This window comes from Antedon mediterranea, chromosome 5 (assembly GCF_964355755.1).
Source record: "Antedon mediterranea chromosome 5, ecAntMedi1.1, whole genome shotgun sequence".
NCBI classification, from domain to species: domain Eukaryota; kingdom Metazoa; phylum Echinodermata; class Crinoidea; order Comatulida; family Antedonidae; genus Antedon; species Antedon mediterranea.
The window spans coordinates 11675418-11701933 of record NC_092674.1 but is presented as its reverse complement, the minus strand read 5'-3'; the positions used below and the strand labels follow the sequence as shown (position 1 = coordinate 11701933).

Below are 26516 nucleotides of genomic sequence, written 5' to 3'. Positions count from 1 at the left end.
TATAAATACGATTCAAAGACTAAGTAATGTATTGGTCAATAGTACATGCTTTTTAGATTGTACACATTAAATACATTGGAATCAATCACGTGTATTGAATTGCTGTGAGTTTACTGAAGCGGATCATTATTACACGTATAGAGGGATGTAAAGCATAGTACAGGGACATTTTCGAAAAATTATCAAATTCGGTTAAAGATTACAGAATTCGTCACAGCTAGCCTGAGATGATTTTTATTTAAGGTAACATTTGATATTATTATTATTATTTCTAGACATTTTCCTAACATGTAAAGGAATCACTATTATATAATGTATAGGCCTATTTGATGCCGTAAATTCTTGCTAATCTTTATTTACAAGTTAAGGTTAGAGATGATTTTTCGGGAGATAAATTTACATAACAGTATGGTTAATTCATATCGCAAAACAAGGATTGAGAGTATTCTTCTATACCGTTATCTGCATATATATGCCATTAAAGGTTCCTTCGTTGGCATATTTACAGTGTTACCTATATGTTATTTTATAGGCTTGCAATAATTGACGCACACGTTTTATTAGTCGACGACGTATGATAAAAAGATGCAATGTTTGTAAGTATAATGTGACATTCCGTTTCTATTTTTAACCAAATTAAAATAAGAAAAAAAATAGGAATAAATCGAATAGATGAAAAGCTAAAATGACTTTGTTTAGTTTCAAAACGTTATTGGTATAATAATTTTAAAAGTCACAATGCCATACATTGTCTCTATCAACCTGATTTACACATCATAGGACTGAAAGACGACTTTTGCCACTTCCGTAAAGTAGGCCTACGCTTGGATATTTCACGATTAAAGTGTCTTTCACAACTGCAAATACAATCGCATCTCAATCTTACGTTTCCACGACGCTCCACGCGGCGGTTGTGTGCCGGTTGTGTGCTCACTGTGTCGGTTGGTCGATCTGTCGGTTGGTCGGTTGGCCGGTAAACACTAACTTGAGCACGCGACTGCAGCCATGGCCTTGTTTTTTTAGTATTCGATACGCGCGTAGCCTCAATCTGAACTAGTCGAGCAGTGGCCGTATTCACCAATAACACACTAGACTAGCTTAAGAATTCCCTTAATAAAAGCACTGCTTGATGCGTGTAATTTTTCTTCAATTTTAACTAATCCACAGTATTACTATTACAACTATTTTGGGAATTTTTTCGCGCCGCTACAGCACATTTAAGTTCAAAATTGACCATTTTAAAATGCCATAATGGACATGTGATTCATAATTAAAGAACTATCTGTGATTTGTATGTATCTTGACGATTAAAGGACATCTTTTTAATAATTAATCATAAATTAATCAAAAGAACAATGATTAATTTTAAAATTTCGAGCGGCGTTTTTTGTAAGAAATATTTTTTGTTTACAATTATTTTCAGTTAGATGCATTTTATGGCTTTTTTCTAATGTCATAATTAACTTTTCACGGATGTTGACATTCTCATTTCATTTTGTCGGGTAATACTTGCTATTGTTGACACAACTGAACAAGCAGAGTGATCTATTTTATCTGAGAAGAATGAAATCAATCTAGGACAATAAACCTTTGTGTTATGTTTGTGCAAGTGTCACTGTACTTATGTCTAGATAAAATAACAATAGCACCAGTTTCTTGTCTTATAAATGCAACACTTCCTCAAATATACAAGCTATACTTTGCATTTTTAAAATACGCTTTGTCAAAATACTGTCATAGGCGGATTTCGAGTGCCCTCTCCCCTCCCACTATTTTTTATTTATTTATTTTTTTTTTAAATTGCGAAAGGTTTTTTATTTAATGCATTTACGTACGTACTCAGCATACACTTTGTATTGTTATACCACCGGAATTGCTTGCTAAATCATATACATCTGTAATTTACATCACTTTCTTCGTTTTAATGTTACGACCACTTAAATTGGTGGTGTTCGTTGTGTCTTTCGTATTTTTTTTTCTTACACAAACACAATTGTGATAACTCTGAAGCCTTGTCTACACTATCAAACTTTAAGTGACAACAAAATGTGTTGTGCTCATGGGCACAGAACACTTAGTTTGATAGTGTAGACAGAACTTTAAGAACTCTTGAAAAGTATGTGTGTAAATTCACAAGTCCATAGTTGCAGCACAATCCATGTGAACCTATAAATGTACGGTTCCCCTATCTTTGTTTTCACTGAATGTCGTGAGTGCCGGAATGTCAACGTATAACAATGAAAAATTAAATTTTTGGGCCATATACATTAACTTGATGTAGGCCTAAGTGACTGCTGATCTCTATTTCAACATAGGTCAATATTATGTATTAGAGTGTTTACAAATGCAATCTATCGATTTGGATGGCATTTCTGCTGTTTCCAAACGTCATTGTTAGCACTCGATAAATCAAGACACAGAGCAGCTGCGAAGCGCTCTGGTTAAATTTTTCGAGGTTTAGTAAAACAGTATCACTTTGATTGTTCTTAACAGTCAATCTTTCGCAACGAATTCAATGAATTCAACAAATTCAAAAATGTTTTATAACATACGCATATGCACTAACAATGTTTATTCAATTACCTGTTTTCAAAAGGCGGTGCAGTATACTCAGATTCGGTAAGACGACAATCACAGCTTGTTGCTTTTCGAACGCGAATCAGTCACGCGTCTGGCATCTGGAACCACAGAGTACACAAAAAGCTGACGACGGATGTGCAATAGTAAAATAATAGTTAAATATCACTTTTAAACCACACATAGATAATTTTGAATGACACGTGATAGATATGTAAGCCTATTAACTATAACAAATAGGATGCACTCAGGTGTGTTATATAATGTGCTAGATAAATGTATTCATTTCATCATCGTATTCGTTACTATACCCTCTGCAGCTGTACTCTTATATCTGTTCATAATTTTTACTTTATTTTTTCAACATTATCTACTGATATATATTTTTTTTATTTTATTATTTTTAATAAATTCATTTATTTTTTTTTTTTCATATTATCAATTATAAATTATTAATTTGTGAAGGCAATCCCGCCACAAGATTTTCATCTTGTTGGGATCCTGCCTTCGTCCATTTTTTCAACAATTTGTCATTATAGGCCAATTACGATAATACAGTAACTTTAGTAACAATTATGGAGTTGAATTTGTCTATTAAAAGGTTTAAAATCGTATGTCGTTTCTCATTAATTTGATGTAGGCCTATGATTAGTTCTACCAGAATAATCCAGCCAGCGGTATTTCTGATTTTGATTAGCTACTCCTGTGTGTTGACGGTATTTTTTCTATTTCATGATACATCTATCATCAGAAAACGTATAACTACAATTAATACAACGATGTTACGTAAAGATTTTAATGCATCAATACAGCCAACGTTGGAATCAAAACCGGAATTTCCTGGATATGTCAGTCTAGCTACTAATAAGGTATTACTTTATTATGTGAGCCCCCCCCCCCCCCCTCCTCTGTTTAATCTCAAAATGTTCAGAAGGCAGCAGGCTCTCATATTCACTCTAATGGGGCATTTTAGTCAAAAATTATCAGAAATGCCATTTCTGACATTTGACCCACATATCATGGCATCTTCATATCTCTGTAAGTACTGGTCGTAGAAACTTAAATTTGGTATCAAATTGTTCGAAATATACATATTTACATTCATTGTAATAGAAAACGTGGTTAAAAGATGAACAGAAATACTATTACTAATGTTTCAAACAAAAAACATATCTCTACATAACTTATCCTTAGACAGTAATGTTATGCAATAACTGATACTTTAAATTGTTTCAATTTCAGGTACTAGTTATTGCTGTCCCCAAGAACATTTTGATAGAAACGTCAAGCTCAACAGTTCTTTTCAGAATGCTAGAAGTAACGCAGTGCCATGTGTATCCGATTAAACGCCCCGGGCATTTATTGTTCTGAAGGATTTTTAGGGGGAGGGGAGGCATCTTTATTTGGGGTATAATATGGTAATATGTATAATCACATAAATACCACCTAGATGTAAAAAAAAAATACAGCACAATTAATATAAAAAAGTGAAAAAAATGCTTGGTAAATTGTAGATTACTAGATGGCACGCTCGCTTCGCTCGCGTACCATCTAGGTCGTGCCCACAGATGGTTCTCGAATATACACAGTATTTCCAGCGAGAAAAAAATGGAGATTTCAAATGTACGTACTGCAGGACTATAATACATTGTCGTTTACAGAAACGAATAAATATACACAATGATTTATGTAGTCAACCAAAATTAGCACCCTTGGAATTACTTCCGAGAGAGAAACAAAATGAGTCAAATTTTTTTATTTGGACTTATTTAAACAAACCCAATTTGTGTTTTGTATGTAACATTAGGTCTAAGGGTTGAGGGATGGGGGAAGAAGATAGGTACAAAGAGGAAACATTTTAAAATATATTCTTATCCACTCAGTAACGAAATATTGTTTTTAATGTTTTATAGGCCTATAAATAATATACCACTAAATACAGTAAAACATTTACGATTTAATACTTTGTTAAAACTCTCACTGTCATAGTCGATTGAAATAGTAAAGTACATGTAACGATACACCACTACGACGTTTATATATTTTTAAATTATTAATTAATACAAACGTTGAGAAGCAACTGTCAGTAATAACGTTTATTTATTTGTATATTATATGTTTATAATCTAACAGTAGGGCCTACCCACACTCACAGTAATAAAGTTTATTTGTATATTTGTTTATATTATATCTAACAGTACCAACACTCACACAGTAAGAAATTTGCGATTCAAATTGCGATCAAAAGTGGTTAATACCATAACAGTATTGTACAGCATTGCAATACTATTTATGTTTATTCTCCAAGGGGGCCCATAAATCTAAATCTATACCTGTGTGGTTAAACCAAATAATTTGGAATGTTCCATTCATCACAAATCAATACATTTGTAAAAACGTATATGACATGTATCAAAATAGTATTTTTTTAAGAAAATCGGCCTGTCTTCAACATTATGATACTATACTCGAGCTGTTCAACCGGTTTTCAGCTATTAAAAACAATTATCGTAGGAGGAGATAGGAAAATGCGAAGCCTCCTCGCATTTTTGTGACGGGTATTTTTCAAGATGGACATCCATTAGAGAGTGTATACCACGATTCGCTCGCGTACCATCTAGGTCGTGCCCACAGATGGTTCTCGAATAACAGTATTTCCAGCGAGAAAAAAATGGAGATTTCAAATGTACGTACTGCAGGACTATAATACATTGTCGTTTACAGAAACGAATAAATATACACAATGATTTATGTAGTCAACCAAAATTAGCACCCTGGGAATTACTTCCGAGAGAGAAACAAAATGAGTCAAATTTTTTTATTTGGACTCATTTAAACAAACCCAATTTGTGTTTTGTATGTAACATTAGGTCTAAGGGTTGAGGGATGGGGGAAGAAGATAGGTACAAAGAGGAAACATTTTAAAATATATTCTTATCCACTCAGTAACGAAATATTGTTTTTAATGTTTTATAGGCCTATAAATAATATACCACTAAATACAGTAAAACATTTACGATTTAATACTTTGTTAAAACTCTCACTGTCATAGTCGATTGAAATAGTAAAGTACATGTAACGATACACCACTACGACGTTTATATATTTTTAAATTATTAATTAATACAAACGTTGAGAAGCAACTGTCAGTAATAACGTTTGTTTATTTGTATATTATATGTTTATAATCTAACAGTAGGGCCTACCCACACTCACAGTAATAAAGTTTATTTGTATATTTGTTTATATTATATCTAACAGTACCAACACTCACACAGTAAGAAATTTGCGATTCAAATTGCGATCAAAAGTGGTTAATACCATAACAGTATTGTACAGCATTGCAATACTATTTATGTTTATTCTCCAAGGGGGCCCATAAATCTAAATCTATACCTGTATGGTTAAACCAAATAATTTGGAATGTTCCATTCATCACAAATCAATACATTTGTAAAAACGTATATGACATGTATCAAAATAGTATTTTTTTAAGAAAAGCGGCCTGTCTTCAACATTATGATACTGTACTCGAGCTGTTCAACCGGTTTTCAGCTATTAAAAACAATTATCGTAGGAGGAGATAGGAAAATGCGAAGCCTCCTCGCATTTTTGTGACGGGTATTTTTCAAGATGGACATCCATTAGAGAGTGTATACCACGATCGGAAAACACCCCTATTTGGGGCAAATCGTTGAACCTAAATTCGTTTTAATCGTCAATAACTAATTATCTAACTTAATTTAATTAGTAAACAGGGTTACATCAGGCGGTTAAAATCAGTACCGAAAGTACGAACCAACTTTATATACCATCGAGTAAAAATTCTAAAAGTAAGGCGCGATTTACCGAATTTTGCCCTTACGTAAATTTATATATAGATGGTAGTTAATGTAATGTGTTGTGATACAATTATTGTGTAAATGCATGTGGCGGGCGTATTCCACACGATGTTCTATTGGAGGGAATGGTGGCGTTTATTTGAGGGAGGCTTTTATTCAAAGCGGGTGTTAATTCGAATAAATACTCTAATTTTAATAATTTTAATTCGTTTCTCAACTGATAAAAGGTACTTTACATGATTCGTTTTCTTCTTTATGCTTTTTAACAAAATGTGTCTGTCTTTTAGAATAAAAGTGACACTGTCATAGATAACATTAAATGGATCTTCTCCTCCAGGTGCCAGTATAATGATATAAAACAATGACATATCATTATCCTGACACGATTGCACTCATAATGGATCTTCATTCTATCATCTGTTTGTTTGTGAATACAATTTGACAACAATCTTTTGCATATTTTTAAATGCCAATACATAGTTTCATTACTATTGTACAATATGTGCAGCTTTCCTGAAAACACCCTTGTGTACTGTAGTACAGTGTTGTAGTATGATTTTATTATGATAACTTCTGATGCTTTTATTGTCAATGCATTTCAGTACCTAAAACATGTCAAAGTTTCTAGTGGTATTGATAATAAATCTCCAGAAACATATATTGTTTTATTATCTACACTGGGAACAGACGTGTATAATATACACCGACAAAACTTATACATATTATGTATAAGTTTTGTCGGTAACATTCAAAAATATTATGCAACAGTGTTACGGAATAATGACAATGAATTGGTCTATTATAGTTGTCTCTGATACATTTTATTACATGATTGTACTTGCACCAGGGAATGAGATTGAATCCAGTTATTATTCTTATTATATTAATTAATTTTTTTTTTATCTGGGGTTTATTTATTTGATTATACATGTTTTTTTTTTCTCTTTTGTGGCGCAAACACCACTTTTATTCACATTCATATTATCTCATATTACATAAAATCATATTATTTAACTTGTAAATGTCGTTACAGTTCATAAGTAACATTTTTACATATATGAATTCTGTATTACTCCTTTTTTCATTAATTTTCTTATATTTTGTTATACACTTGACAGGATCATCATTATCATCTATCCCGTTTTAAAATAGTTCACACATTTTCATTTGTTTGTTTTCATTTTACAACCCGGATTATACAATATATTTATATACATGATAAAAAAAAACAATAATAGCTCAGTACCACCAGTAACCCGTATCACTGTAATTCGGTTAATCGTATCAAATTAGAAATTATATTATCATAATCTTATTTCTTAAAGCTACCCATTTTTCTATACTTGTTTCTTTATTGTTATATGTTTCACATTCAATGTTATATAACATATTGCTTTTAAATGAATTCCATAAAGATTTACCCACTGGCTTATTTAGTGCAGATAACATTTATATTCTATAAATAGTAAATGCTGCAAAAGTGTAAATATAATCTATTAGCTTATCTCCCGTTCCTAGTATTAATTGTTTAAATGATATATTATTGTGATTTAAACTTACAAAGATACTAAGCATTTTCCTCCAATATTTCTGAATAAATCTACAACTAAAAAACAAATGATTTTCATTTTCAATTTCTCCACATTTGTCACACGTTTGTGTTTCCTTAACTTTCCACTGATACAGCCGTTTGTTGGTAGGCAGTATTCTATGTAACATCTTATAATTGAATTGTGCTAGTTTCTTATCTTTCATTTTACATACTTTCCGTAACCAAGAAGTTTTCCAATCAATGTTGTTATCATTGAAGTACTCTTCCCATTTTAGTTGTGACATTGGAATAATGAAATATTCTTTCACAAATTATGAGTATATTAGTTTGGTAGTATTAATCTCATACTTGGTCCCAACTAATTCATCATTATCATCACAATTGAAAATATCTACCTCCTTAATAATACGTTTCCATTGAATTGGTATTGCCTTAATAATGCACAAATACTCATTTAACCAGTTTGTTTTACATTGTAGTTTTACCAGTATTTCGTTTGATGTTAAAAAAAGTGTTCTTATTAACAATGTCTTTAATACTGATAATGCCACTGTCAATCCAATGCTTGTAGAAAAGCGTTTTTTTTTTTAGTTTAACGTAGTGGTTTCCCCACAGTTGCTCATTCATTATATCGTTATAAGTTTCAGGTTTTTTTTTAGAGATTCTGTTATAATTTATGTAGGCTTTTATCATATTTTTGTAAAACAGTGGAATTTTATCAGAATTAACATCAATAATGTTATAACATGACATATTAAGTAAAACATTAACATCACATATTTTTTTAATATAATACATTGGAATATTTTTCCATTTAGCACCATCATCATTCATAATTCTTTTTAACCAGCCACACATGAGTGCGTTAACATGAAGAGTAAAATCGGGCATTTTAATGCCTCCCATCTCAACATCACCAATTAGAGTTTTTCTTTTTATCTTTTCCCTTTTATTGTTCAAAATAAAATTATATATTAGATTTGTAACTTGTGTATATACATATTTTGGAACATCAGTGATATTTGCAGTATATGTTAATTTAGATAGTGCAAGACTTTTCAGGATTATTATTCTACCAAAAATTGAGCGATTTCTAGCATTCCATTGTTTTAAAGTCTTTTCTAGCTCTATTAATTTAACATCCCAGTTTTTTCTGGTACATTCTTCTGTATTATACCCTACATATATGCCTAAAATTTTGATCGGGTGTTTTACCCAATTTAATTCTAAAGGTCTATCTATTCTGTTCTTCCATTTACCAATCCAAAAAGCATTGTTTTTTTTTTTATTTAGTGTCATTCCAGATACTTCACAAAAACGTTCAATTACACTGACTGCTGACTTAATACTTTTGTCATTACCAACATACAAAACAGTATCATCGGCTAATTGGCTTATTCTAGCTTCTATGTTATTTTCATTATTTGGAAGTTTAATACCCTTATAGTCATCTTTGTTTCTTATTCTAGATGCCATTACTTCAACCACTAAAATGAATAACAGAGCAGATAGAGGACAACCTTGTCTAATACCTCTTTCCATTTTAAAATTGTTTGAAACCCAACCATTGTTAACTGTGACACATTCAACGTTATTGTATAATACTTTTACCCAGTTACAAAAGAACATTCCAAAGTTAAACTTTTCTAGAACATTGAACATAAAATCTCTACTAATAGAGTCAAAAGCCTTCTTAAAATCTACGGTAATTATTGCCCCTTCGATATCATTACACTCTGTATAATAAAGCAGGTCTTCTATTAACCGAATGTTTTCACCAGCGAAACGGCCTTTTATATAACCATTTTGGTCTGAACTTACTATTGATTTAATAACCATTTTAAGTCTGTTACTTAATACATGTGCAAGAATTTTGTAATCGGTGTTTAAGAGGGTAATGGGACGCCAATTATTCAAATTTTCTCTTTCTCCATCCTTGAACAAAAGGGTGATTACACCTCGTTTTTGCGAAAAGGATAATTCTTGAGAATTATAACTTTCATTTAACGCATCGCAAATTAAATGTTTAATATTATTCCAAAAGAACACATAAAATTCAACACTTAGACCATCCGATCCAGGTGTTTTATTTTTTTCCATCATTGAAATGGCCTTTTTACATTCATCAATAGTGACGTAACCTTCACAATTTTCTTTTTCTATTTCTGAAAGCTTGTTTATAATAGAATTACAAAGGTATTTATTAATTTTTCCAGGGTTTATAACATTTTTTGCGTATAAACCTTCGAAATGTTGTATTTGTTCCTTTAAAATATCAATTGGGCTCGTTGCTAAGCTCCCATCTTTAGTAATTAAACTTTTTATGTGTTTCATTTTACTTTTGGATCTTTCTAACCCAAGAAAGTATTTTGTATTCCGCTCGCCTTCCTCTATCCATTTTACTCTGGACCTAATTTGCGCGCTTTTTGCTTCTACATTATAAATGTTTTCAAGCTCTATTTTTTTGTTTTCAATTTTATTTTCAATGGTTATATCACAATTTTGTGTATTCATAATTGTTTCATTTAAGTTTTTTATTTGTTTTTGTAATTTTTCTTTCTTTTTATTCTGGTTTTTATTTTTTTGTTTTCCGTATGCAATTGAAAATTCTTTTATTTTTGTTTTTACAAGCTCCCATAACAAACTTGCACTTACAGGTTCTCTATTATTTTTTAGTATTGAAACATCAATTATTTTAATTACTAATTTTTTTAATGTTTCATCTTTCAGAAAGCTATTGTTGAACATCCATAAACCAGGACCGCGTTTTTTTTTCATGCAAATCTATTTTAATTGATACCGCCTGGTGATCTGTGAGAATAGCTGGACGAATGTCACAGGCTAAAACATCTCCATTTGAAAAGAGATCTTCTGATATTAACCAGTAATCCAGCCTACGGAAAATGTTGTTAAATCTCTTACGCCACGTAAATTGTCGCTTATTCATGTTTTTGGATCTCCAAATATCATTTAAATTTAAATTTTTCATTAGGTTTTTAATCGTAAAAACAGATTTATCAGACCTATTTGCGCTACCTTTTTGGTCAATGTCACTATTCATGATGCATTTCAGATCTCCACCTAGAATGATAGAATTACCCTTCCCTCCATCAAAGTCATTGTAACATTTGTGTATAGTCCTAAAGAATGCACTTCTATTTTTGCTTTCATTAGGAGCATAAATATTTATAATGTCCAATTCCTTTTCATTTATCATTAAATTAAGAAATATATATCTTCCATCAATATCAGTTAACTTTTTAACAATTTTGCATTCAAGACCTTTTCGTAATAGTATCGACACTCCTCTACTATGTGAATTACCTATACTATGGATCGCTTCACCTTCCCAAACAAAGTTTGATTTATTAATAATCTCATTTGTTAGATGGGTTTCCTGAAGCAGACATATATCCGCTTTTTGATCTGTTACCCATTGGAATAGCTTATGTTGCTTATTTATATTTCTAGCTCCTCTAACGTTTAGTGTTATACAATGTAAATTCATAAGATTAGAGTAAAGAGCTTCCTAGGGAAATTACAATATTTAGAATACATATTATTAAGATTAAATTACTTGTTTTTGTTTCTCTTTCTTAAACTTCTTTTTTCAATACTCTTTGTTTTTTCTTCTGTCCTGCCTTCATTTCCGGACTGTTCCTTCAGATATCTCGCTGCTTTCTTGTTTGTGCTAACACTTTTACTTTTTTGCATACTTTTTTCAAAGTAGTCAGTTACCTTCTTCTGTTGCTCCTCTCTTTCCCCAACTTCCTGCTCCTCTCTTTCTTCAGATTTCTGGTACTTTCTTCCCGGTACTTCTTGTTCCTCTCCTTCTTCAACTTCCTCCTCCTCTCTTTCGTCCACTTCCTGCTCTTCTCTCTGCTCCTCTCTGTCATCATCTTCCTGCTCATTTTGGTTTGTGTGTTGTTCTATAGTGATCACACTTGTTTCTTTCTGCGCATTTTCATCATCTGATGATTCACTACTTCCATCAATACTAAACACTTCATCATGTGTTTCTGTATCAGATTGTACCGTAGCTCTTTTCCCGTAGTGGTTATCGTTAGCATTATTATTTTTTGGGTTTTCAAAGTTAAAAACCGATTCCCAAACTTTATTAATGTATGCACCAGGTGAACCAGATGATGATACATTATGCGCTTCAACATTACATCTGTCCCTAGTATGCCCTGGTAAATGACACTTGAAACAGATTATATCAGCTTTGCATTGAAAAGCTAAATGCCCAGTCTTTGTACATTTGTTGCATTTCACTTCCTGACCGTCATGAAAAGCCCGTGCTCTAAAACCATTTATTATTATCTGTCTTGGTATTTGCGATTTTAGCTTTTCTACAACGACAGCTCTGTCACCGTTTAGCCAGCTGGTTAATTGACCATTAACCCTTATTTTTAGCCTTGTAACATCTCCTATTGGTTTGCATCCTAGCGCTTTCAACTTGCTAGCAATCTCTACGTCAGCAACCAATAATGGTATATCCTTTATGACTATTCTCGTTGTTTCCATGTTGTTGTATGCCAAATAAGGATTTTTATCATGAATTGTAATATTACAATCCTAATGTTTAGTCCATTCGTAATTAGTTTCACTCTATCATTTCTATTATTTAGATAAATTCGCCATAGGTTCCGTATTTTTTGAACACCGATTACACTTTCTGCAGCAATTATTTTTAGTAGGGCTATACATAGGTCTTCATCTTTGAAAAAGCTTTTTCCTGTTGGTATTTGATCAGCCTTCAAAAAGATTGGCTTCACTACACTACGTTCTTTGTTTACTGTTTGCCCGTTCATCCTGCTGATTTCGTCACCGTCAGCCTGTGCAGCACTGTACATTCCTTTGTTAGTCCCGTTTCTATGGGTTTTTGACGCCATTGTTTGGCTTTCACCGGGCTTAGACGTGAACGATATATAAATTGTTTTTTCCTAGTATTTCTTTCAGGTAAAAATTTCCACCTTAACAAAGACTTGGTTTAACTTGACTTATTCACTGTATTATACTCACTTAGAAATCAATCGAGATTTAGAAAACGTCAAATTTTAACTATATTTCAGGAGCTGTAAAAAACTATACCTTGGTTAAGTAAAATCACAACGTTTATTTATTTGATTATACATGTTACCATTATTACACCCCCCCCCCCCCCCCAAAAAAACGCCTTCCCTGAATAAATAAATGCCCGGGCCTTTTATTCGGGTAACTATGGTAAGTTACTTCTAGCATTCTTAACTGTTGAGCTTGAGTATTTATTCAAATTTACACCCGCTTTGACTAAAAGCCTCCCTCAAATAAACACCACCATTCCCTCCAATGAACATCATGTGGAATAAACGCTCCGCCACATGCATTTACAAAATAAATGTATCACAACACAATTCATTAACTACCATAATCTACAATTTACCAAGCATTTTGACATAATTTTATCATTTTTTTAACTGTATTTTTTTACATCTAGGTGGTATTTATTTGATTATACATGTTACCATATTATACCCCAAATAAAGATGCCTCCCCTCCCCCTAAAAACCCTTTTGAACAACAAATGCCCGGGGCGTTTAATCGGATACACATGGCAAGTTACTTCTACATTTCTGAAAAGAACTGTTGAGCTTGACGTTTATCAAAATGTTCTCATGGACAGCAATAAATAGTACTTGAAATTGAAACAATTAAAAGTATCAGTTATTGCATAACATTACTGTCTAAGGATAAGTTGTGTAGAGATATGTTTTTCTGTTCATCTTTTAACCACATTTTCTATTACAATGAATGTAAATATGTATATTTTGAACAATTTGATACCAAATTTAAGTTTCTATGACCAGTACTTACAGAGATATGAAGATGCCCTGGTATGTGGGTCAAAGGTCAGAAATGGCATTTCTAATCATTTTTTACTAAATTGCCCAATTAGATTGAATATAAATGCATGCCTTCTGTACATTTTGAGACCAAAATTGACTTGAGATACAAGTACCTTTATTTATTTGTTCATATAACCCTTGACCCTGACCCTTTGACCTTTTGTAACATTTTTCAAAATGTGTAACAAATAACAAAATATATATTTCGAACAATTTAAGACCAAATTCAAGTGTCTACGACCAGTAGTTACGGAGATACATACATGCCCTGGGTTGTGGGTCAAAGGTCAGAAATGGCATTTCCGGTCATTTTTAACTAAAATGTCCCATTAGACTGAATATAAATGTATACCTTCTGATCAATTTGAGACCAAAATTACTTCGCTGTGACCAGTGGTTGTTGAGATTTAAGGGCATATTGGTGTTTGGTCTTTCACCTGACCTTTTGACCTTTAGCCACATTTTCAAAATGTGTAACCAAGCCAAAAATTATTGTTTAACCACCCTAAACCAATTTCTGAAGTCAAATTCTCTGGACCTCAAAGTGCATACGAAAGTTGATCTAGCTACTAGAGTATATCCTATGTTTTATGACATATTAATAACTTAATTAATTTATTGATATACAGTAGGCCTACAAAATAAAACAACACTATCTAGACTATATTTATTTATACAAATGTATAGGGTTGAACCTCCCGAATTCAAACTGGTTTCTTCATTTCCATATTGCAATCATTCGCAATTCAAAATCAAGATATTTCAGTTCACTAGATTACAGAGCGCGGTACCAAAATGAAACTCATTATTTTATTTAACGGTCAGCTTTGGTTCTCAATCAAAATTAGTTTGTATCGTCGTGTAATCATGTGAAATGTAACAGACATTTTTTTACAACAAAAAACGATAAAAGAAAAATTAAATGTTTTTTTTAAAAATAAAACAAATAGACAAAATTGTTTAAAATTGTTTTAACATTTAAAAATCAATATTAACAAGAGCAGTCAGAAGGTTGCAACCACTTTCACCAGGAGTAAAACGAGTCTTGTAGTTTTGGCCTAAAATTAGTAAAATAATAAAAAGTGGTCCGGATTGCCTCCAAAATTGAATGAAGTCGTTTTTGAACACAATATGTCACGCAAATATCTCAGACAAAAATAGGTATAGGCGGCCGGAGGTAATATCAATAGCAATCATTAAATAATTTAATGACTTACTGCAAAATTCGAACTAGTTAAACATATCATTATTGCAGAATACTAATATTAATTATTCTGATTAGAGTCTTCGTCTTACTTGCAATAACTGTGCTGTCGTGACAAGCTCTGGTCATTTATTAGGATCAAACGCTGGAAGAGAGATTGATCAACACCACTGTGTCATACGAATGAATCTAGCCTCTGTGGTTGGCTTTGAACATGATGTTGGCACTCGCACGACCGTCAGAGTTGTGGGCCATCGGAACTTTAGGAAATCGCTAGGCAAAAAGAATGTACTATTGGAGGTCTTGGTAAACAACACAACTCGAACTCAGATGATTATCATTAGTTGGATGAGTATGACTGAAGAAGTCCCGAAGCTCACAAACGAAGAATACCGCTACGCCTTTCTTTTAGCCTACCTTTACCAAGATATTCCAATATACTCATCTCTACCAGACAGAATGGTTTTAGCTGAAGACCTTTTTAAACAAGAAACAGGTTTTACAAGGTAATTCAATCGTCGTTATAATTTAATTGAGACGTAGGGTATAAGTAATTTTGTTGATAGTCCATTTCTTTGGCGATTATTTAAAATTTTTTCTATTGACCATAATTTCGGAAATAATTGCGGTGACCAATCTAGTTAGACAACGCGAGATAAAGAAATGTGCAACAAGATTTTAAAAAGGCATTTTTCCACCACTAGGCGAATTTGTTCGCGCGAATCGAAAGCTTCATCTTATGCTCATGCGTGTGGATTCATGTTTCTATCTTTCAAATCCCTTCCTGCGACGCTTTTTTTTTAAATTTGCCTAGTATAGGAAAAAGGCTTAATGTAACTCACCGTTTGAAATTTATTTTTAAACGCGTCGTAGACACGACATATGAAAGATTTTGATTGAAACTATTTCAAGTCGCTCTACAAGATAAATATTGAGCAATATCGTATAGTCAGAATAAGCTGTTTTCAAATCTACCTATCGAAATAGCTAGGGTGAGTAACCGAGACTGTATACGATCTCTGGTTATTATTTACACGTAAATGTTTTTTAATTGTACCCTAACGTAAATTTATATTACTAGGTCGTGCCCACAGATGGTTCTCGAATACATAATAATTTCAGCGTTAAAAAACTGGCGATTTCAAATGTACGTACCGCAGGACAATAATACATGTCGTGTACAGGAACGAATAAATAGACACTGTGATTTATGTACTCAACTAAAATTAGCACCCTATTACTTCCGAAAGAGAAACTTGTCACAAAATAAGACCAATTGTTTAAGTCAAATTTAAACAAACTTAATTTGTGTTTTGTATGTAACATTAGGGTTGAGGGATGGGGAAGAGGATGGGTGCAAAGAGGAACAATGTTAAAATATATTCTTTATCCATTTAGTAACGAAATATTAATTGCTTTCATGTTTTACAAATAATATACCACTAAACACAGTAAAACATTGCGATGTAATACTTTGTTGAAACTATCACCGTCCTACTCGATTGAAATAGTACAGCACATGTAACGATACATCACTACGACGTGTATATGTTTATAATATAATGTAAAACAATTTGTGAAAACCACCTCTATTCGGGGAAAATCATAAATTCGATTTAATCGTCAATAAATATTAAATTATCTAACTCAACTTAATTAGTAGGCCTAATGGTTTTCAATTGTTTCTTAGAGCCAATTCATACTTAAGTTGGTTCCTACCCTACCCACCAAAGTTGTTCTGCGTTTAGGGCATGTGATGTACCGTAGGCCTATTCTCTACTGGTTTTACAACGCTACTCATGCCAGTGAGGGAAAGGTGATGATGTTGGTGGTTTAACTGCAATAATAAAGATTTGTACATAATATACGGCGAGTGAAAACGCTAGCTCATTATCCGTTTAAAAAAAAATTATATCCAACCTCTGCAGCACAGATTGAAAACAAAAATGGATCGAATTTCGAGTATACAGTACTGTACTTGCCTTTACGACGCCTGAGGGAATAGACACTTGTGAAACAGAGATTGAAATGTTCCATTCATCGCAAATCAATACATTTGTATAATCGTATATTAAATCTATCAAAATAGTATTTTTTAAAGAAAATCGGCCTGTCTTCAACATTATGATGCTGTACTCTAGCTGTTCAACCAGTTTTCAGCTATTAAAAACAATTATCGTAGGAGGAGATAGGAAAATGCGAAGCCTCCTCGTATTTTTGTGGCGGGTATTTTTCAAGATGGACATCCATTAGACAGTGTATACCACGATCGGAAAACACCCCTATTTGGGGCAAATCGTTGAACCTAAATTCGTTTTAATCGTCAATAACTAATTACCTAACTCAATTTAATTAGTAAACAGGGTTACATCAGATGGTTAAAATCAGTACCGAAAGTATGAACCAACTTTATATACCATCGAGTAGAAATTCTAGAAATAAACCGAGATTTACCGAATTTTGCCCTTACGTAAATTTATATATAGATACAACCTTTACATCTTTATTTCTAACATATATCGTAATGTATACAGTATACAATATTTGAATTATTGTTACAGTATTTAACATATTTATGCACATTTTATACAATGCTAATAATGTATATTATCATTGTTTATATTATGTAATGGTAACAGAAAAGAAGCTCGCACAATGTTGACAACAGGATGGTATACAATGGTGTTTGCCATAGAAGTATGCCCTAGTATAACTGTATACGGTATGGCATATGAAAGTTATTGCAAGTAAGTCACCCAAATTGCGGCTCAAAACTCAATTTCTGACTATGTAGACACCGGTATCATCATATTTGGCGTTATGATATATCATATAACGTAGACCCTACTTGTAAAGTACGGTACTTTTCTACTCTATCTTAGTTTCAAAAATATATAAATGGTTAAACTTTGCATTGTATGAATACAGGATTTTTGCTGGGAATGGAAGGGGTTCTTTTTTCTCTTTGATAGAAGCAATCTAAAGCTTTATCTACACTATCAAACTTTACGTGTCAAAAAGGTTTGATGTGCTCATATATGGTAGTGCTATGTTTAAATATGGTAGTGATATGACATCATCATGTCTATATATGGGCACATCACATTTTTTTGTCACATAAAATTTGATAGTGTAGACAAGGCTTAAGAGAAGGACAGGATGCTAAAAGGCTATGCATGTTTCAGGCTTGATCTAGAATGTGAAATTTGACTGCTGGTAGGGATTGGCCAAAACATGTGTATGAGCTAGCAATATTTATTTAACACTTCCTATGCTGGTCTTAATGTTTGGATTGAAGGGCATTTAAGGAAAAATGAACCTTCTAATGCAATTATTAACTCTTGCAAATCTTTTCTACAGTTCTACCACCAACGCAAGTGTGCCATATCACTATTACGAGAATAATACGCAAGAATGTACATATTATAACAAGAGTGAGTACAGGGCACGGAGTGGTCATCTGTTTTTCACTGAAAAGGCTATTTTTCGTCGGTGGTCAACCTTGAAAAACATAACTTTTAAATACCCCGCGTGGCCAGAAAAGAAGGAAAAAGATAACGAAAACGGAACTCTGCATACAACATTTTTGGACAACATGAGAAGAAGGTTTATTACTAAACGTTTACGGAGACGTCGTAAGCTATCAAAAGTAAAGAAAACGCTTATTCATCTTTGATATATATATATATATATATATATATATATATATATATATATATATATATATATATATATATATATATATACTCAGGTTGAAATTTTCAGACCGTTTGGATAGAGTGCTCAATACCAAGGTAGAGCATAAATAAATAAAATAACAGCAGAAAACTTGGTTACTTCATTGTTTCAATCACTACAAATTTGTTTCGTACGACCAGCATGTAGCTGGCTGCACTCTTCAGGTGAAATATAAAACATAAGTGACACAGTTGTGTATGTATGTTATTATATGTCAACCAGAGCTATGCTCACTGAACCGTAAGAACGAGTTAGTCTCTACTTGTACTATTGTAGACATAGGAAAAAATTCTTACTAAATTGCAGATCCAAACAGTTTATCTAAAACAATAGGCTATTGTATACGACTTCCCGATGACTCACTTCTATTAAGCACTATGAGACAACTGTGTCACTTATGTTTTATATTTCACCTGAAGAGTGCGGCCAGCTACATGCTGGTCGTACGAAACAAATTTGTAGTGATTAAAACAATGAAGTAACCAAGTTTTCTGCTGTTATTTTATTTATTTATGCTCTACCTTGGTATTGAGCACTCTATCCAAACGGTCTGAAAATTTCAACCTGAATATATATATATATATATATATATATATATTTTATAAAAATATAAACAGGCACAAAATAAATTCTAAACCGCCCGGTGAGATACTGAAATTTAATTAATCAATTAATTAATTTGAAACAATTAAGATAAGGAAATATGTGAGAATGAGAAAAATTCGCCCAACCGAGATTCAAACCCGGAACCTTCTACTTATATGCAGATGTTCTAACCACTAGACCACTGGGGCTTTCATTGTATTGCTTAAATCTGACTAATATAGCAACTCTTTAACTTTCTTTCTTGGAATGATCCGAAAAAAACATTTATTTATGGCCTTTGACCCAAATAAAATAATGTAACACTTATGTAAGTAACATTAGAGTGCATTTAAGAATTCTTTTCTACGTTTAAATAAAAAAATAATAATATTTTCCAAGCTTAGTAGAGATCAGTATTTGTAGTAGACATAAGATAAATATATTTTAATTTATATGGATTATTTGTATAAAATGATATATTTATTTTATTTATTTTTTTTTTTTTTATTCAGGTTTATACAATAAAAAACATGCAGCCCGAAGGCTGAAATTGTTGATTTACAAAAATATATATATAAATATATGGAAACAGAAACATTTAAAAAAATACAAAAATTTATACAAAACATTAAAAAATTTGAAAAAATCAGTTAAAAAAATAAAATTATGTTATGTTAAAAAGATTACAAAATTTATATACAAATGCATAGGCCTATATATGTAAATATTTATAACATAGCCATCTTCAGCGTGATCAGGTACTGTTTAAATTAAGGATTCTACTTATAGTAAGGGCAGGCGAAGTCTTAAGACGGTTAGTTCTGCAAATAGGTATATTAATTAGGGGTTTATCTACCGTGGTTGATCTAAGCTCTCTAGTAATAATGCGGTAGTCGGGCAAAATAGTTCTGTACAATTCCGATTTCAAGAGCCTTTCTCCAAATTTTTGAATCAACGTCTCTCGTCTGGATGCGAGAGTGGTCATATCAGTTCGTCGTAATGAAATTTGTAGCAATTTTGTTTTCCTTTATACTTATTGTTGTGATCTGAAACAATACAGGGATAAAAAAGATATTTCATCGGAGTTGTTAATGTTTCAAATATTTGACCTATCCGAGATTGAGCATAGTGTTTAGGCCTGGACCATGGGTTTGTGTTGTCAACAGATTGGGTCAATATTGTGCTATAGTTGTAACGATTTTTCGATGTTTGTGATGAGATTAATCGATAATTTGTCGAGCTAAAATGAAACCTGCCGTTATATTCATACGAGTTCAATCCACTTTACTTGCCGCCTTATTTATATATTTAAAGTCACACGTCATTGAATAAATTATTACACTGTATATTGTATTTGAAAGTGTCCATACATTGACAGACAGACAGACCGACATACCATACATTGACAGACAGACAGACCAGCATAACCGATACCGTATACTGTCTTGTAGAATTGAAGTAGAAAACAAAAACAATTGAAAAAGCATTATACGTTCCATATTGACTACTGAACGCACAGTCACGAATTATTTTCTAAATTTATAATAATTAACTTATGATAGGTTTATGACAACAACTTCCATTACTACTTCCAATGAATATAAACATTATCATTAAGTTGCTTTCATTTAATGTATGAATTAGCATTCTAGATAACATTTTTTTGTGCGATTTTTAGCCAAAAATGAATAAAATCAGTATTTTACATAGGCCTATAAAAGCTCTAATTGTAAGGCGAATTTAAAATTTCTTTTTTTAAACCACTTCCATAAAAATATTTATGGCAGGTTTAAAAGTTGTGCAAGTACGGTATGTTACAAAAATATTTGTTATTCATTAAAATACAATTTTACCAAAAAAAGGACAAAATGTGATTATTTTCCATAGGCCTAAATTTTGTAAAAGGTGTAAATCAAAGATCGATTGATTGAATGAATGATTATAATAATTGTTTTTTGTATCTACTGTACTTCTAAGTTGTTTATTATAAATTTATTTTATTTAATCAACGTTGAAATTAGGTCAAAGTCGGACGTCTACCCTACGTCATTATTTTAACGTTAACGTTGAATTCAGTTTGAAGCGTGATACTTACTTCTACTACTACGTGGACAATACACCTTTGTTGGTATAACGGCACTATTCAACGTTGAGTCAACGTTGAAATCGAGGTTGATGTCTAAAAATTCAAGGTCAATCTACCATCGTCGATAGGACGTCACTATTTTTTAACGTTGATACAATGTTGAAAGTCTGACCGTAATTCAAGGTTGATCTCCATCCTCAAAACAACGTCGACTATATTAACTCTTGTAGTTATAGTAATCTCATTTACTTTAGCAGTCCGTCTCAGTCTGTATCCTTTACAGGGTGTCACGAAACCTAAGACCACGAAAGCTAAGACCCCCTAAGACCTAAGATTACGAAAGCTAAGACCCAAGACCTAAGATTACAAATATTTATCTTTCGCACCTGCCTTGTATTTTAACTCCCAACATCTGAATACCACACCTTAGAATTAGCACTTTATGAAAAAGAATCACATAAAAAGTAACAAATAAATTTTCAAATTGATGATTTTACAGACGTTTTTCTCGCACACATACTGTTTGCGAATTTCGCATGACTAGCCTACACTACAGTTAGGCCTACATCATGTTCAATGTTTTTGTTTCTATGGAACGTCAATAGAGCAAAAATTATATAGAGGGCTGAAAACTCTGTAGAGTCCATCTACAGTGTGGATGGAACAATGTAAAATTAAAATTGTAATAATAATAGTATAATCATGCTAGTACGAAGAAATAAATACTCGCAAATAAATTTTAATTTAAAAATCATGATAATAAGTTTTTTTGTTTCGTTTTCTTTCTGTTTTTATACTTGTACTATTATTGTTGCTCTTTTGGCGCTTCATAGAAACAAAAACATTGAGCATGAGGAGTTCTTACAGTATACCATGGAGTAAAGTATACAAAGAAACACGTCTGTAAAAACATCAATTTAAAGGATTTATTTATTTGTTTTTGTGTGTTTCTCCTTCTGAAAGTACTTATATAAGTCCTAATTTTAAAGTGTGATATTCAGAATAAAGTCAGTTAACAAATTTGGAGTCAAAATAGAACAAGAAAGGCAGGTGCGAAAGAAAAACATCCTCTGAACCAACACAATGGAGTAAATATATACCAACAAACAACCAGTCAAGTTTGTTTGTTGTAAAGGAAAAATATACATTTACTCAACGGGCGAAAATAATGTGAGTTTATCTATGTTTTGCGGTAGTATTTAATTATATTTATGGTAATAAATGAAATCTACTATGTTTAAAATTATGTATGGATAAACAAGTATTGTTTTTAAGCTGTAGTATATCTTAGAATTTGCAATCTTAGGTCTTGGGTCTTAGCTTTCGTGATCTTAGGTCTTAGGGGGTCTTAGCTTTCGTGGTCTTAGGTTTCGTGACACCCATATTTTACATTATGGTTCGTTTGTTGGTCAAATAAATGAGAATAAAAATGAAAATTTTACGGTATTTTTGATTTATTAGCCGCGTGTAAATGTAACAAGTTGTTGGTTGCAGCATATATACTGCCCTCTTTAGTTACATTCTAACAATCTCTATACAAAACAATCTTTGGTTAATAGTAGAGGCTATATATGGTTTGACCTTGAAAAAATTCTAATAAAAGGTCTTTTGGTATTTTCTTGTAGCTTTAGGTGTCAATAATTACCAAAAAATTTTTGCAGCCTTCTAGTTGCTGCGTTAGTGAGATATTGAGGGTCAAAGGTCAGTGACCTTTTTGTGGCATTTGATGGCTCATAACTCCTCAACTCCTGGGTTTAAAAAGACAAATGTGGTTTCTACATCTATGTTTTAGTGGTCAAACAACAAAATAAAGTTTTTGCAAATTTTGGGTTACTTGTGCCATTGGTCAGATAGTCGGGTCAAAGGTCATTGACCTTTATTCATTAATAACTACTGCTAGTGTAGGACCTGAGTAAGATTTGTATGCATTCAATTTAGGAGAGAATATCGCAACTGTTATAGGATAATTTGACCCCAAGGAACAATATGGGATATGTGTCAAATTCGTTATCTGGGGCGAAAATGCCCAAAATCAGGGTCAAGGGTTAGAAATGTGTGGTTCTTATATCTCGACAACCACTTGTCATACAGATTTGCTTTTGGTGTCAAATTGTTCAGAATATACATATTTATATTCGGTCTAACACAACTTTTACCCAAAAAAATGACCGGAAATGCTTTTACTGACCTTTGACCAAAAAACACATTTTCGGGTTAAATATTTAAAATGTCAATGGACACACTGTATGGTATCAAATGAAAGCATATACAATATGCTACCCATTGCTACCCAACTTGTATTTAATTATGTGATGTTATTTTTGGAAAATATGCATATTTTATTAAATTTAGACAAAAATGAGTATAAATTAATGTAAGTTTATTTTAGGTGAAATAATTGTAGCGTTGTAATGAAATATTTGGTATAAAAAAGAAAAGACTTAGTTGTAGTTTATTAAGTTCTTAATTTGGTAGACCAAACAAAATGGCATTGCAGTAGTCTAACCGTGATGTTATTAGTGCATGGACAAGTTTAATAAGCGAGGAGTGTGTTTGCGAATTGATCTTATGTTACGAAGGTGGTAGGTATCAGTTACTAATGTTGTTGATATGTCTGGACATAATGTCTCTTAATGATATCACTCATGGGCGAGATGTAAACTAAAAACAATACTGGACCCAGTATTGATCCTTGAGGAACACCGCATATCAGGTCGATAGAGGTGGATTTGACATTACCAATCCGGACCTGCTGCTTCCTAGAAGACAAATATGACTTGAACCAATTTAGAGCAGATCCACAGATACCAATAGACGAGAGTCTTGCAATAAGAATGGAATAGTCCATGGTATCAGAAGCTGCCGACAGGTCGAGGTACACAAAAAAAAGACAATTACCTTTATTCAGAGTTAAAATAATATCATTATGCACATTGAGAATGGCTGACTCTGTACTATGGTGCTTTCTATATGCTGATTGAAGAGGGTCGAACAGATTGTCGTCAAGAAAATGTATGAGATCTAAAGCAATGCATTTCTCAAGGATCAATTAGATAAAAAAGCGACATTAGAAATAGATCGAAAATTTGCCATGCAAGTATGATCCAGTGAAGGTTTCTTTAAAATAAATGTAACTAGACCCAACTTCAAATCATCAGGAAAGGTCGTACCAGTTGATAAAGATAAATAATTAATAATTCTAAATACTGAAGTCAATTATGCACATTTTCCATAAAGTTATATTTCTAATTAAAAATTTCAATACAAGTTGGGTAGCAATGGGTAGCATATTGTATATGCTTCCATTTTATACCATACAGTGTGTCCATTGACATTTTAAAGAATAATTTAACCAGAAAATGTGTTTTTTTTGGTCATTTTTTTCGATCAACCAGCATCGGCCAACAGCTTAAGATCTGCATGGCAACTTGTCAAACAACTCTCAGGGAAGAGATCTCAAAGTGCCTGCATCATGGGAGAGGATCGTCTTCTAGCATGGAAAACTCACTTCCACAAACTACTATCGGTGGAGACTTCAGTGGTAGATGACATGGATATTGTCAAAATCTTCAACTTAACCACCAGATAAGCTCCGAGAGGTTCTCCGAGGCTGAGGTGTCAATTGCTTGCAAACAGATGAAATCTGGCAAAGCACCTGGTCTTGACGGTCTTCCCATCAAAATATGGAAATTACCTGGCACCCAGAAAGCTCTCACTTCTTTCTGCAATCAAATTCTTGATGGAAACAGGCCATCAGAATGGGGAATTTCGTTCATATCCCGAAAAAAGGTGATCTTTCAAAACCAGATAACTACAGGGGTATTTCATTATCACAATTGGCTGCAAAGATCTACAATCGCCTGATTTTAAATAAGATACGTCCTGTGATTAATGAAGTTTTACGCCCCAACCAGAATGGCTTTTGTCAGGCACGATCAACAACTACGCACATTCTTGCACTGAGGAGAATTGTTGAAAAGGTTAAGAACCATCACAAAGAGGCAGTCATTATCTTGATTGACTTTCGCAAATCCTTCGATTCCATCAATCGCAACATCATGATGAAGATCCTCTTAGCATACGGCATCCCTCATAAAATTGTAGAAGCCATCAGAGTAATCAATACATCAGCAGTTGTCCTGACTCCAGATGGTGAGACTGATTGCTTCAACATCGACTCTGGCGTAGTTCAAGGAGACCCTTTTGCTCCATTCTTGTTTATTGTCTGCCTTGACTATGTAGTGCGATCAGCAACTACATCATCAGACGGTCTCACCCTCCGCCGTAGTAGAAGACATCCAGCTGAAGTACTACCAGACCTGGACTTTGCCGATGACATCGCCATTCTTGAAGATTCCATACATGCTGCCGAAAATCTACTGCACAGAATTCAACAAGCCACACAAGCTATACGTTTATACTTAAACATCAAGAAGACCCAATTCATACATTTACACCCCTCATCACCTTCTATAACTCTCACACTGGATGGATCAGCAATAGAACAAGTAGAGGATTTCAAGTACCTCGGAAGCTACTGTTCATCCACTAACCATGATGTCGAAGCAAGACTTGGTCAAGCATGGGGTGCGCTGAACAGTCTTTCAAAAATATGGGCATCTCGTATCAACAAGTCCACAAAAATCCGCCTCTTTAAGTCAACAGTTGAAGCCATTCTTCTTTACGGCTGTGAGACATGGAGTCTTACTTCATCGCTCTCAAAATCATTGGATGGAGCATACACCCACATGCTGAGGAAAGTCCAAAACATCCCATGGTCCTCACACGCCACCAACAAGACACTATATGCCAACCTTCCCCGTCTTACGACCATCATTCAAAGACGTCGCATGGGCCTTGCCGGTCATGTTATGAGAAGCTCTGAGCCTGCCTCAAGAGTTCTCCTTTGGGAACCAGAAGAGAAAAGGAAAGTGGGAAGACCTCAACTGACTTCGCTCGACATTCTGTTGAAAGATACCAAACTAGACCTGAGTAAACTGAGAAAGAGCATGCTTGATAGAGATGTGTGGAGACAAATTATCAT

General features: G+C 32.9%; 1 protein-coding gene across 1 annotated transcript; it reads left to right on the top strand.

Annotated features, from left to right (window-relative positions):
* The first annotated feature begins 199 nt into the window (after positions 1-199).
* On the top strand, positions 200-25061 carry LOC140049677 (alpha-N-acetyl-neuraminyl-2,3-beta-galactosyl-1,3-N-acetyl-galactosaminide alpha-2,6-sialyltransferase-like). The gene is made up of 7 exons (XM_072094625.1): positions 200-243; positions 533-596; positions 3218-3446; positions 15142-15569; positions 17703-17810; positions 18424-18698; positions 24868-25061. Exons 2-7 carry the CDS (start codon positions 586-588, stop codon positions 25059-25061), a joined length of 1245 nt encoding a protein of 414 aa, XP_071950726.1. The 5' UTR covers positions 200-243; positions 533-585.
* Positions 25062-26516: the final 1455 nt, after the last annotated feature.

Coding starts and splice junctions, on each gene's coding strand:
- LOC140049677 (XM_072094625.1), top strand. Junction 3,447..15,141: donor TCAGTCTAGCTACTAATAAG/GTATTACTTTAT, acceptor TATTCTGATTAG/AGTCTTCGTCTTACTTGCAA. Junction 17,811..18,423: donor GCATATGAAAGTTATTGCAA/GTAAGTCACCCA, acceptor TCTTTTCTACAG/TTCTACCACCAACGCAAGTG.